The 14284-nt window shown below is 43.8% G+C and overlaps 1 protein-coding gene across 2 annotated transcripts in view; it reads right to left on the reverse strand.

The window, feature by feature from the left end:
- Positions 1–7582: 7582 nt before the first annotated feature.
- MYH9 (myosin heavy chain 9) overlaps positions 7583–14284 on the reverse strand; it is a 50898-nt gene continuing 44196 nt past the window's right edge. The window contains exons 36-42 of one of the 2 annotated variants that reach the window (XM_069967383.1): positions 12613–12701; positions 12338–12461; positions 11540–11748; positions 11312–11420; positions 11050–11222; positions 9194–9223; positions 7583–8572 (exon numbers count right to left, since the gene is read on the reverse strand). In XM_069967383.1, coding sequence (XP_069823484.1) covers positions 8455–8572; positions 9194–9223; positions 11050–11222; positions 11312–11420; positions 11540–11748; positions 12338–12461; positions 12613–12701 — 852 coding nt within the window. In that variant the 3' untranslated portion in view covers positions 7583–8454. The remainder of the gene's footprint in view (positions 8573–9193; positions 9224–11049; positions 11223–11311; positions 11421–11539; positions 11749–12337; positions 12462–12612; positions 12702–14284) is intronic. The other variant, XM_069967384.1, reaches the window with a different exon arrangement.

Raw genomic sequence — 14284 nt, forward strand, 5'->3', positions numbered from 1 at the left:
CTGAGAGAGGAGGGTGATGAGGAAAGAGACTGTCCTGAGAGAGGAGGGTGATGAGGAAAGAGACTGTCCTGAGAGAAGAGAGTGCTGAGGGAAGGAGACTGTCCTGAGAGGAGAAGAGTGCTGAGGGAAGGAGACTGTCCTGAGAGGAGAAGAGTGCTGAGGGAGGGAGAATATCCAGGGAGAGGAGGGTAATGAGGAAAGACACTGTCCTGAGAGAGGAGAGTGGTGAGAGAAGGAGAGTGTCCTGAGAGAAGAGAGTGCTGAGGGAAGGAGACTGTCCTGAGAGGAGAAGAGTGCTGAGGGAAGGAGAATATCCAGAGAGAGGAGGGTGATGAGGAAAGAGACTGTCCTGAGAGAGGAGAGTGCTGAGGGAAGGAGACTGTCCTGAGAGGAGAAGAGTGCTGAGGGAGGGAGAATATCCAGGGAGAGGAGGGTAATGAGGAAAGACACTGTCCTGAGAGAGGAGAGTGGTGAGAGAAGGAGAGTGTCCTGAGAGAAGAGAGTGCTGAGGGAAGGAGACTGTCCAGAGAGAAGAGAGTGCTGAGAGAAGGAGACTGTCCTGAGAGAAGAGAGTGCTGAGGGAAGGAGACTGTCCAGAGAGAAGAGAGTGCTAAGAGAAGGAGACTGTCCTGAGAGAAGGAGAATGTCCTGAGAGAAGAGAGTGCTGAGGGAAGGAGACTGTCCTGAGAGGAGAAGAGTGCTGAGGGAAGGAGAATATCCAGAGAGAGGAGGGTGATGAGGAAAGAGACTGTCCTGAGAGAGGAGAGTGCTGAGGGAAGGAGACTGTCCTGAGAGAGGATGGTTATGAGGGAAGGAGACTGTCCTGAGAGACAGGAGGATGCAAACAGGTATTTTAAATACAATAGACTGCAAATGGTGTGGTTCCGGCACTCCAAGATACGTTAAAAGGTAAATATTTATTAAATCATAATGTTAAAACTAGCGGGACAAACCATGCTGTATGATAAGACCGACGCGTTTCGCGCATGCGCGCTTAGTCATGATCATGACTAAGCGCGAAATGCGCTGATCTTATACACCATGACTAAGCGCACATGCGCGAAATGCGTCGATCTTATCATACAGCATGGTTTGTCCTGCTAGTTTTAACATTATGATTCAATAAATATTAACCTTTTAACGTATCTTGGAGTGCCAGAACCACACCATTTGCAGTCTATTGTATTTACAGGCGGTTAGCCACCGTAGGAACCATGCACCCTCATGAATGCACTGAGATTCAAGACATTAACAAGGTGAGCTGATTTCAACCTTTCCCATGTTAGTTATTTTAAATGCACAGGTAAATTATTTTCAGATAAAGCCAATATGGGGAATGGTATAAGCATGGTTATACTGAAGTGATCCCATATTAAAAAGTAAAAGTCTGGCGATTTTATATATACTGCTCAAAAAAAAAAAAAAAAAGGGAACTGTCAGGATCGGGCGATACAGACAGGACAAGACAGTGGGCCCTAGGTCTGAACCCCCCCACTGTTACCTGCCTACTTGCCTCAAGCGGCCCTAGGCGGCCGTGGACAACCACAAAGACGTTCCCTATACTGCGTAAGTGAAACACAGAACAAGACAGACAGACAAACACAATATAGAATAGTAAAACAATCCGGGTCAAACCACACGGGCAACGCAGTACACAATCAGCAACACAAGGGATAGTCAAAAGTCAGGCGGAGGTCAAAACATGAGTAAGTCAGGCAGAAGGAATAGGACGGGGTTCGCAGGAATAGGATAAGGGGAGCTGGGGTCAGAATGAACTAATAGCCAGCGATTAGAGGCTGGCTCTGACTTACTATTATACTGGATCAGGAGCCCGGACCAAAGGCTGATTGGTCCGGCCTCCTGAATCCAGACACAATTCAGCTGCAGCACTGCAGGCTGAGTGGCAGAGCGATTCGCCACTCAGCCTGCATTGAAGCTGCTCAGCTGAGTGCCGGCCGGTGGTCACGTGACCACGGCATCCCTGGTATTCAGGGACGCCGTTGGGTCTCCGTGACGTCACTCGGCTCCGGCGGGCGGAGCGCCGGCACGCTCCGGAGCCGAGCTGGAGACAGACGTCGCTGGAGCCCGGGAAGGTAAGTTCCTGACATTACCCCCCCTCTTATGAGGGGCCTCAGGACCCTTATCCACTGGACCGGGCTTAGACGGATTCTGGGCATGATATCGTCGGATCAACTGGGGAGCATGTATGTCCCTAACCGCCACCCAAGTACGTTCCTCTGGTCCAAAACCCCTCCAGTGGACCAGGTACTGTAACGAGCCCTGTACCCAACGAGAGTTCAGAATTCTTTTCAACTCGTATTCCAACTCACTTTGAATGACCACTGGAGCAGGGGAAGGCGATGGGGACACAGGTGGCACATATTTTTTTAGCAAAGCTTTGTGAAATACGGAATGAATTCTAAGAGAGGTTGGTAGTTTGAGTCTGAAAGTAACAGGGTTAATGACTTCCGTAATGGTATATGGCCCAATGTATTTGGGCGCCAACTTCCCTGATTGTACCCTACGTTTAAGATACCTAGTAGAGATCACCAACTACATATTGATGGCCAGATATGCGTCTTTTGTTTGCATATTTTTGGCAGGACTCTTGGGCTTTAACCAAGCTCTGATGAGCCTGGGCCCAAACTGTGCACAGTTTTGACAATATAGCTTCGGCTGAAGGGTTAACGGATTAGGTGGAGTGAACAGAGGAGTATCTAGGATTAAATCCATAATTACAAAAGAATGGAGACATTTTAGTAGAACGTTGCTCATGGTTATTGAGTACAAACTCAGCAAGAGAGATAAAATCGCGCCATTTGGGGTTCGCAGGAATAGGATAAGGGGAGCTGGGATCAGAATGAACTAATAGCCAGCGATTAGAGGCTGGCTCTGACTTACTATTATACTGGATCAGGAGCCCGGACCAAAGGCTGATTGGTCCGGCCTCCTGAATCCAGACACAATTCAGCTGCAGCACTGCAGGCTGAGTGGCAGAGCGATCCGTCACTCAGCCTGCATTGAAGCTGCTCAGCTGAGTGCCGGACGGTGGTCACGTGACCACGGCCTACCTGGTTGTCAGGGACGCCGTTGGGTCTCCGCGACGTCACTCGGCTCCGGCGGGCGGAGCGGCGGCACACTCCTGAGCCGGCCGCCGGAGCCGTGCTGGAGACAGACGTCGCTGGAGCCCGGGAAGGTAAGTTCCTGACAGGAACACTCAAATAACATCCTAGATCTGAATGAATGAAATCTTCTCACTGAATACTTTGTTCTGTACAAAGTTGAATGTGCTGACAAGAAAATCACACAAAAATCAAATTTATTAACCAATGGGGGCCTGGATTTGACGTCACACAAAATTACACCCTCATGGCTGATCCAAACTTGATGTCCTTAAAACAAGTCAAAATGAGATGGGTATTGTGTGGGCATGCTCCTGATGAGGTGGCGGATGGTCTCCTGAGGGATCTCCTCCCAGACCTGGACTAAAGCATCCGCCAACTCCTGGACAGTCTGTGGTGGATGGAACGAGACATGATGGGGAGATTTATCAAACATGGTGTAAAGTAGAATTGTCTTAGTTGCCCCTAGCAACCAATCAGATTCCACCTTTAATTTTTCAAAGAATCTGTGAGGAATTAAAAGTGGAATCTGATTGGTTGCTAGGGGCAACTGAGACAATTTTACTTTACACCAATTTGATAAATCTTCCCCGATGTCCCAGATGTGCTCTATGGGACTCAGGTCTGGGGATCAGGCGTCCAGTCCATAGCGTTAATGTCTTCACCTTGCGGGAACTGCTGAAACACTCCAGCCACATGAGGTCTAGCATTGTCCTGCATTAGGAGGAACCCCGGGCCAACCACACCAGCATATGGCCTCACAAGGGGTTTGAGGATCTCATCTAGGTACCTAATGGCATTCACATCACCTCTGGGGAGCACATGGAGGGCTGTGTGGCCCTCCAAAGAAATGCCACCCCACACCATTACTGACCCACTGTCAAACCGGACATGCTGAAGGATGTTGCAGGCAGCAGATCGCTCTCCACGGCGTCTCCAGACTCTGTCACATGTGCTCAGTGTGAACCTGCTTTCATCCATGAAGAACAAAGAGCTCCAATGTCGAATCTGCCAATCTTGGTGTTCTCTGGTAAATGCCAAGCGTCCTGCACGGTGTTGCGGTATAAGCACATCACTAACTTGTGGAAGTTGGGCCCTCATACCATCTTTATGGAGTCTGTTTCTGACAGTCTGAGCAGACACATGGATATTTAGTGGCCTGCTGGAGGTCATTTTACCAGGCTCCGGCACTTCTTGCACAAAGGAGGAGATAGCGGTCCGGCTGCTGGGTTGTTGCCCTCCTACAGCCCCCTCTGTGTCTTCTGGTATCTGCTCCATGCTCTGGACACTACTCTGACAGACACAAATAACCTTCTAAGCTACAAAACCCAAGCACCTTCTGTGAGTTGTAGACACCGCCATATGCTACCTCTATGGGTGAGACCAACGACAAAATGCAAGTGTGACCAAAAAAAAAAGTGATGAGAACAGAAATGGTCTGTGGTTATCACCTGCTGAATCTCTCCTTTATAGGGGCGTCCTGCTATTTGACGATCATTTCTACCTGTTAACTGTTTCACTTACACAAAAGCAGGAGGCATTGATTCACCTTCAGTGTTGCTTCATAACTGGACCAAGTGATTTTATAAAGGTGCGATTGACTTGGAGTTCTATTGTGTGGTTAAAGTGTTCCCTTTATTTTTTTGAGCAGTGTAATCGACAGCCCCTACCACCACACCAATCAGTGAGCACCTGGCCAAGGGGTGGAGTAACAGAACAGTGGCAGCCTCCTGAGCAGTATAGGGAAGTTTTTTTCATCTGTTTCTAATCTATGTAAATGGATATGTGGCCCAGGGTAAGTTTATCACTGTCAAGGGTTAATTAATTACCTCTGTCAGGCAGTTAGAGAATGCCAGAAGTGCCAGCACACAACATTGCTACTTGTCCAGCAGTGAGGAAGTTAAAAGAGTTGTGCAGTGTGAGGAGAGGCATTGTGTGGAGTCCAGTCAGTGTGTTGTGAGGTAAAATGAAGCAAATCAAGTAATGTAATCAGATGGATTACAGGATAGGACTAGTGAAACTCCGGTACCTGACTTAGCCCCCTGTAAGCAGCAGCCAGACTGTGTGGGTGCTAGGAAGCATTTCATTATTACTACTGATTATTTTTGTTGGAGTTTACTGTATCCTCCCTCAATCTCAAAAACTCACAATATCCCTTACTGCCATACTGGGCTGTGGACAACAGATAGATATTTTTGTGTCAGTGTCAATTCTTTCGGCAGAATGCGGAATCAGGCGGCCCAGAGGATGGTGTCTATGGAGCCGGCGGAAAGACGCGCGGCCGTGCACAGCCGACAGAATTCCACGTAATTTATCAGCGAGAGTTCCTCAGTGTTAACCCACCCTAAGCTAGCAATGGGCAGGTACTGAGCAGTTTTCTCTGAGGTGCTATGCATGCTGGGAAATGTAGTTTCCTGGCCAGTGCCATCTTGCAATATGGTTTGGCTTTTAGAAAAACTTGTAGCTCAGGAACAGCAGCAGCTAGAAAGATGGGATATGGCTCAAAATACTCAGGGAGACTGAGTAACACAAGCTAGGTTTGGGAGCATTTAATTTTTTAGTTCTTTGGTGGTCACTCGTTTCCCATGTCTGTTTGGAGGAGTGATAGGAAGTGTCATTTCTTTGGACAGATTATACAGTGCACGCAAGACATCCTATTGAATTTCCACACTGTTTACATAGTAAGCAGGATAGCTGTTAGGACAAGGAGACACAATATCTTTCCTATATCTAGCTGTGCTTCTAGGATGTGAAAGAAATGCTTTAATTCTCTGGTACAAAGATATGCCTCTATGTCAGGGGTGTCAAACTCAAATACACAGTAGGCCAAAATTAAAAATTTGGACAAAGTCGCAGGCCAACCTCGATAATTATTGAAGCGTGAATGCCATGCTTGACACTGTCAGAGCAGCGTGCGTTGTTCCTGACACTCAGTGTTGTGTGTCTCCCAGCGGTGTGCACTATGATAAATGACATGACATGGTAAATTGCTATGATATGATTAAACCCAACCCATATAATAGCCAATCCCCCAAAAATTGCCCCACATATTAGCAAACCCTTCCAATAGTGCCCAAATAGTAGCCAACCCTCCCCAATAGTCTCATGTAGTACACAGCCCTTCCCAGTAGTCTCATGTAGTAGTCAGCCCTCTCCAATAGTGTAATGTAGTAGCCAGCCCTCCCCTGTAGTTTCATATAGTAGCCAGCCCTCCCCCATAGTCTCTTATATAGTAGCCATGGCAGGCCAGATGTAATGAAAACTCTGAATTGCCTGGCAGGCCAAAAGTAATGGCACCACGGAGTTTGACATGACTGCTCTAGAGCTTCTGAATGGCTGCTACAAGCTGCATTGCCTCCTCTCTCTCCCAGCCTCCCTGCTTTATTGACACCTGGAAGCAGTGTCCCAAACAGGGTCAGGTATTGGGGGGGGGGGGGGGGGGGGGGGGGGTGGATTACTTCAGGAGTTCCGGAAAGCCTCTGACTCTTCTTACTATATAATAAAAGCATTTTTGTACATCACAGACAGATAAAAAGTAATGTGTCTTCCCGATCTAACAGTGTCAGCAGTTTGGATGTGAATTGCAGCAGAAATTCCATACATCAGATAGCTATTGATCACTGTCCGCAACATACACCCCCTCAAATCATCTCTGGAAGTGTAGGGAGGGAGTGGAGCACCAGACAGCAGAAGAGGTAGGATCTTTCCTTCTCTCTGGATAATCCCTTTAAAAAGTTTACCTGTCGTGATGGCCTATTTCCAGATTAGGAGTTTCTCTACTAATCCAGACATTCAGGTCTCCATGGATATGTACATGCAATGAGACCATAATAAGCATAACCCTAATGGAATCCAATGGGTGTCACCACATCTTGGTCTCATTAAGTGTCCATATCCATGGAGATCCAAACTTCTGGATTAGCAGAGGACCTCACGCTGCTGCTGATCGAGAGGTGGACTGTCATGACAGGTACACTTTTAAAAGAGTTACTGTCAAAGAGACCCCACCAGTCACTAGAACAAGCTAAAAAGTACTGATCAACTGAATGCTCTCTCTCTTTTTGCTGCTGGAGATGGAGTCTAAAGTCTATGGAGCAAGAGGAGAGAAGCTGAGAACTTCTCCTGGCTCATTCTAGATAAATACTTCTATTCACCGGCTCCATCTTCTGCGGAGAGGACTGGAAGAGGAAAAAAGAGTGCCACTATCTTTTTAGTGACCAATGAGGGTTTCTGCACCCAGAGCCCTGACTGGTCAATTCTTTTGACATACCAAATTTTTGTCATGACCGTAACACTAATTGCCGCACAACCTGGTAAATCATGATTATAAATTGTCGGCAAATTCTCTACTGGTCTCATAGTACCGACTGCATGGTAAGTAAGTATGAAACTTTATTCTGTTTTCCTTAAAATCTTGCAAAAATCCCAAAGAAACGGATTAAAACCACCCGTGGACATAATTTGCAGTACTGTTCATATTTATTATAAGCAATAGCGAAAAGGGATCAGACTTGTGATTCCTCAACTCTGTATACAAACAGGCTGCAGTATAAAGGCACTTGCATTATACAGGATAATCTGATAGAGATTAACAAAAACTTCTCTAAAGAGTTTGCAAACTCTTGTAAAGACGTCATTTGGTTCGACAGGGAACAGTACTCTGCATACATTTACAATGATCATTACAGACTGGCAGTGAAGCGAAAAGAAAATGCATTGAAAATTCTTTGACCATTAAAATAAAAGGAGTGCACAGTATCTCGGTTCAATATAAGTGGTGCAGGACAGCTAATTCTCCAGTTATAGGTTTATAACAAATTTATTTATCCCTTATATACTTTTATGTATACAAACAAACAAAAACCACATACTTGTAATATAAAAATGTGATCCAAATGTTAAATATTTGGTCCGTATCAGACTTTCCAATGACAGTGTATTTTGGCAAAACAGCATATTAAAACAGAAAAGGCAGCAATGAAGACTTAGGGTTTCTAGACAAACAAAAAAAGAACACTTTCCAGAGGGAAGGTAAACCAGATCTGTTAGCAGCCACTCCCTTCAAGACACTTTTGGAATTAAGATAGGCAATGAAGACTAATTTTTTTTTCCTTTTTGTTAACCGCTGACAAATCCATTCTCATTTACAGAAAGTGCCCAGAGATCTAGGCCAAAAAAAAAAAAAAAAAAAAAACAACACAAATTCAATGGAAAATGATTGTATCTGATCAAGTAATGGCTGTAGGAAAGAGGGGGGGAAAAAATGCGTCATTGCTCTTTTCCGACAAGATATAACATTTTATATTTGTGGCTCTATGTGGTGGTTTAATCCCTAATCAGTAGATTTTATATCCCCAGAATCGGCTTTTCCATCCAAATCTTCATCGGAAGCTTCATCCACTCCCTTTCGTCCAACGCGTCTTGTAACAAATGGTACATCACCGCCTCGCCTGTGTATGAAAAGAAATTATTAAGTGTCAGGGAAGAGATTTACCAAAATTAACCAAATTAGATTTTGATTTTATTTTTAAAGTTTCTGTACAAATTAAAGTGTATAGTAGTTTAGCACTCCTTGCAGCCACGCACAAATCTGCTGCCTGCCATCTTTGTAGCTTCTTAACAGATAAGTGTTTACATTATGTATCTACAATGGGAAGTGTAATATACATTTATATTTGTACAGAACCTTAAAGCGTACCAGTCACTACAAATAACTTGCCATGTCAGACATGTCAAAAGTTATTGATTACACTCTGATCCGAAGATACAGCCGGGGAAAGATGCACTCACCACAATGCACTCCCGGGCCGGCCGCTCATTCAGTCGACAAGCAATTTAGGTCTATATGAGAAAATACTGACTGAACGGGCAGTCAGCTGGGGAGTGGATCGTGCTGCTGTGTTCTCTTCAAGGCTATAAATTCTGATCAGAGTGGGAGCCTATGTAATCAATAACTTATTTGTAATGACAGTGCCCAATTAAAAGGCTTGCCCATTTTTGCTTTTATTTATAGGATAGGTGATCAGTTTCCTACATGCAATGTACATGCGTTATAAGTTTTGCGCACATACCTTTCCAATTTTGATGCAGTAGGCCCTTTTCTAAAAAGAAAAATGGTATAGCCCACATATTAGTCCATAGTCATCTAACCTATGGGGCGAACAGATCAAACTTGCACCTTCAAGTTGTTGCAGAACTACAATTCCCATCACACCTGGACAGCAAAAGCTTTGACTATCCATGTCTCATGGGAATTGTAACTTTGCATCGACTGGAGGGCTGGAGGTTTGACACCTGAGAGCTAACTAAATGGCATCAGTCTTATGATCCATAACACATTGTTCCTATGGTGTTACCGAACCAGTGAAATGTGTCAGAACAGAAAAGGGCCATCTGGTCCATCTAGTCTGTCTTATATTTCATATAATAGGAAATCATATATTCAATATATGCTTATTCCAGACAGGCTTACATTCTTACTGTGGATTTACCAACCACATCTGCTTAACATATGTTAAGTTTTAAATATGGTTCAGGGGGGACGAGGGAATAAGGGACATGATTGAAACCTTAAAAATTTATATTTCAGCCATGTACCCACTTTCTTCCAGCTTATACGGATGTAGTGTCAATTTTTTCCTGTTCCAGATAAGAGATGAGCGAACCAGGTTCGGGTTAGAGTCCATCCGAACCCGAACGATCAGTATTTGATTAGCGGTGGCTGCTGAACTTGGATAAAGCTCTAAGGTTGTCTGGAAAACATGGATACAGCCAATGACTATATCCATGTTTTCCATATAGCCTTAGGGCTTTATCCAACTTCAGCAGCCACAGCTGATCAAATGCCGAAAGTTCGGGTTCGGATCGAATCGAGCATGCTCAAGGTTCGCTCATCTCTATTCCAGATGTGGTCTCACTAAACTTTTATACAGCGGGATCACAACCTCCCTCTTCCTACTGGTTATACCTCTAACTATATAGCCCAGCATACAATTATATTTACAGCCCAGCATACCATTAGCTCATATCACCACCTGGTTGCACTGGTGACTGATTTTAAGGCTTTTAGAAGTCACTACCCCTAAAACCTTCTTTTAAAGTCTTCACTAACAAAGAATGGCTAATGCTATATTTTTTACAAGAAAACATTAGAACTGCAGTTTTCACATATAAAACGGGTGAACAGTAGTTCATTGAGGGACAGAAGTATACCCCATTACTGACACCGGCAGAATCCTGTTGGAAGCTGCTACAGTATTCTCCAAGTCTGCTTTTAGCTTTTTTAACCTTGTAAGGGCAAGTTCACACTGAGCAAAAGCGTCGGAATCCCGTCTGCCTCAGTCTCACACAGTGTCTCTATGGGAGGGCTCACGCGCCTCCACTTCCATTACTCTCCGCTCAAAGAATTGACATGTCAATTTTTTGAGCGTTACAATTCTGCCGCTTTTGCTCCATGTAAACTGGCCCTAATATGTAACCTTGTTGTTTTTTGAACAGGAACCCCCTTTTGCTACTCAACCCTTTTCTGTAGTAACCTGTTTGTATACATAGCAACCAACTACCACCACCAGACTACCACCACCTGACAACTGCAGGGGGAGGGAGGAGGAACTTCTCTTATGAATGCAGGAGGCTCATAGCTTTGATTCCACAGGGTATCTGCTTGTACATGGGGCAATACTGTATAATCAGACAAAAGATCCATTTTAAAAGGTGTTATCCAGTGCTACAAAAACATGGCCATTTTCTTCCAGAGGCTGCACCACTTTTGTCTCTATTTCAGGCATGGTTTGCAAATAGGCTCCATTCATTTCAATGGAACCAAGTTACAAAACCTGAGACAAGAGTGGTGCTGTCTCTGGAATCAAGTGGCCATGTTTTTGTAGTGCTGGAAAACCACTTACCACTTAGGTAATTGACCACTTACCTAAGTTTGCTCTTCAGAGTATTAACCTCTCGGTTCATTGCTTCTGCAGTCTCTGTGGCATCTTCAAGTTCACGCTGCAATTTACGCCGTAAAGCGTTGGCACGCTGCGCTTCTTCTTCTGCTTCTTCCACCTGGCGCTTCAGCTGTTTCAAACGAATATTATTCTTCTCCGCCTAATGACAAAGTATATGGATAAGCTTACTGAATCTTCAAGACTCTTAAGTATTCATTTTACAGTAAATTTTTTATTTTTTTTAACCACCTGGTCTTTATACTGTTCGGCATTGCGCCTTTCATCTTCCACTTGCATTACCACATCCTTCAGTTTCTTCTCTGTGCGACGGACTTGTTTGCTTGCTGCCTGCCTTTCTCTATTTAGGAAGAAAAATAAGGAGTTTAGTTCTACAGCATCAAGTGGTTTCGATTCTTCATACATAGAGCCTACGGGCATAAGCTGCAATTTATTCTAAATTTAAGGCAGCCTACGTACTTTGTTTCAGCATCAAGCTGTTCCTCCAGTTGTGAGATCTTTGCTTCCAGAGCTGTGATTGAAGCCTTGAATTTAGATTTAACGGTGCCTTCCAGTTCTTGCAACTTTGTTTTTAACTCCTTGTTCTGGCGGTCTAATTGCTGACGGGCGTTCTCATTCTTCTGAGCATTGCTACGTTCTGCATTCAGATCAGCGTTCAGCTGGTCAATCTTTGATGGGTTGGAAGAAAAAAAAAAAGTATAAAAAAAAAAAATAATTAAGCATTCTGGGCTAATGCTTTTTATTATTATTACAGATTCATACAATAGGTGATAATATCCAATTGATGATGGGGTTCCCAGTGACCACCACAGGACATCAAAGAGAAATAAAGGTCAACTACTTTTTTTCGATATATTGTTTGGGACCCCGATTTGCAGGTTAATGTGTAACCAATGAAAAGATACTACTGCTACTTTATTAAAATAAACAGTTATATAAGCTTAGGTAGCTTATTCATTGCACATGTCTAAACTAGGGATGAGTGAATTATGAAGTGCTTTGTTACAATCGGCCGCCAGCTTGTCAGGCTGCTGGCTTTGAAGTCTGTCATGAAAAGCTGGATCCAGTCCTGGGAGAAGATTCACAGGGCTGGATCTAGCTTTTCACGGCACTCGTAAAGGAGCGACACAGACACCAAGGCCGCTGCCGGCTGATCTTAACAAAATGTTTTGCTTCTTTCTACTGTAAATTCGCTTCTCTCTAGTCTGAACTAAGACCTTGGAAACCTTAATGATATATTTATCAGTGTAACAGTACCTGTAGGGTAGCCTTCCTCAGTCTGTCATTGGACAATTCAGTGTTGCCCTGTTCCTCCTCCAGTTCTTCCTCAAGTTGTGCAATGCGGGACTCTAAACGTCTCTTTTCTTCCAAAGCCAGAGCACTACAAATAAAAAAAATAAATAAATAAAGTATATTCTATAATCCAACATATGAACACCAATATAGAGACTATGCACTGAACAGTATTGTTTTTATTCATATCAGTTTAGTAATCCTAGGGTGGACAAAAAGGAAAAGGTGGATTGTCTTACCCTTTACCACTGCTATTTGCAATTTCATCTGCCAGCTCATCTCGCTCCTGTTGTGCTTGTCTCTTGGCGCGTTCTGCAGCTGCAAGCTCCTGCAATAGAGAACCACAGGATGAGTACATCAAGGTGAAAGACTGATCTGTCAACATTTATGACTAATACCTCTTCCCCCACACTACATTACAGTGGAACTTCTGACAGAAGGATTTTTTTATTTTTTAAAGATTAAAAATTTTGCACACAAAAGTCTTACTTTTTTCAGTAGTTACTTTGATGTTAAAAATAAAAATCACATTTTGGCTTCTTTACCAGTCAGCAAAAAGTCTACCGTTCCTGAATAGCAGGACTGATTATTCTTGTTTTATGACCGGCAGAAACTAATTCAAAGCTAAAAGTTATTTAGAGTCTAATGGTCCTTTTACACGGAACGATTAACATTCGAATTTTCACGATAAAGATCGCATATGAGTGATAATTGGCTTGTTTAAACACAGCTTACAGTCAAGCGATGAACGATAAATCGGTCATTGTGATCTTTCAACAAGTTTTCAAATTATCGTTGGTTGTTCACTGAAAATTCGCAGATCGCTTCGAGTAAACAATCTTTCAATGATTCACACAGTTTGTGAAATAGGCTTAAGTGATCTTAAAACGATCGCAATAACGATTTTTTCAAACGATAAATCTTTCCGTCTAAACACTGATAGTTATAAAAAAAAACAAAAAAAACACATTGTTACTTCAAAATTGTTAATTGTTCGATTGGGGGAATAATCGCTCCATGTAAAAGGACCATAAAAAGGTGGCCAAACACCTTCAATAACAGACAGCTGAAAGACTGTAGCAGTCTTATCACTCCCGTCCTCCACATACACAGGAATGTTTAGAGCGGCTGAGCATTCCTGCTTTTTCAATAGGGAGGGGAGGGTAAAGAGCTCTGACTTATTGCTCACAGAACAAAAGGGCAGACAGTGATTTTTCCATCACACTCGACCCCCGACTATTGGTCACGATACAGATAAAGTGCGCCAATCTCAGAGAGACTCAGTGAGTACTCAATTTGATTTTTTTGTTGCTGGTCTTCCTGAGCCAAGCGATTACTGTGTTTTGTTGGTCTATTTTTCATTGCCCCTTCTAACCAGAATCCTACTCCACACTGACGAGGGGCAACTATCCTGAAACGATAGTCTGTGGATGGATGCCTGCCTTGGTAAACCCTTGTCATGTCGCAAAACTCGCCACAGAGTTAGACTTTGACGTAAAAAGGGGCCACCCTGGTGTTTCCCTATTTATGTTCCAATACTCGCAACCTAGTGGGACTTAAGGGGCTACGTATCAGGGTGGTTTGGTGATCTCCCCACTGGGAGGCACCCCCTTGGCAATAGGCTTCCCTCCCCTGGAGGGATATCTGGCTATTACCGTGTTTTGAGGCTCGTAACAGACGTTTGCTGCACATCACTTCTTTATATGGGGTAATGTTTGGCCAATAAATATAATTTTAATAGCTACAAAGATCAAACCAGCCGGTGAAGGGTTTTGCTCATTCATCCGCCAATCACTGGCCCTTTTACACAGGCAACTTGTGAAAAACAAGCATTCCTGGGAACAATCATTTTACCAATAATATGACCATGTAATAAGCCCTTTTACTCTCATCTGACAACTAAAAACATAT

The sequence above is a fragment of the Dendropsophus ebraccatus genome, chromosome 4 (assembly GCF_027789765.1).
Source record: "Dendropsophus ebraccatus isolate aDenEbr1 chromosome 4, aDenEbr1.pat, whole genome shotgun sequence".
Taxonomy (NCBI): Eukaryota; Metazoa; Chordata; class Amphibia; order Anura; family Hylidae; genus Dendropsophus; species Dendropsophus ebraccatus.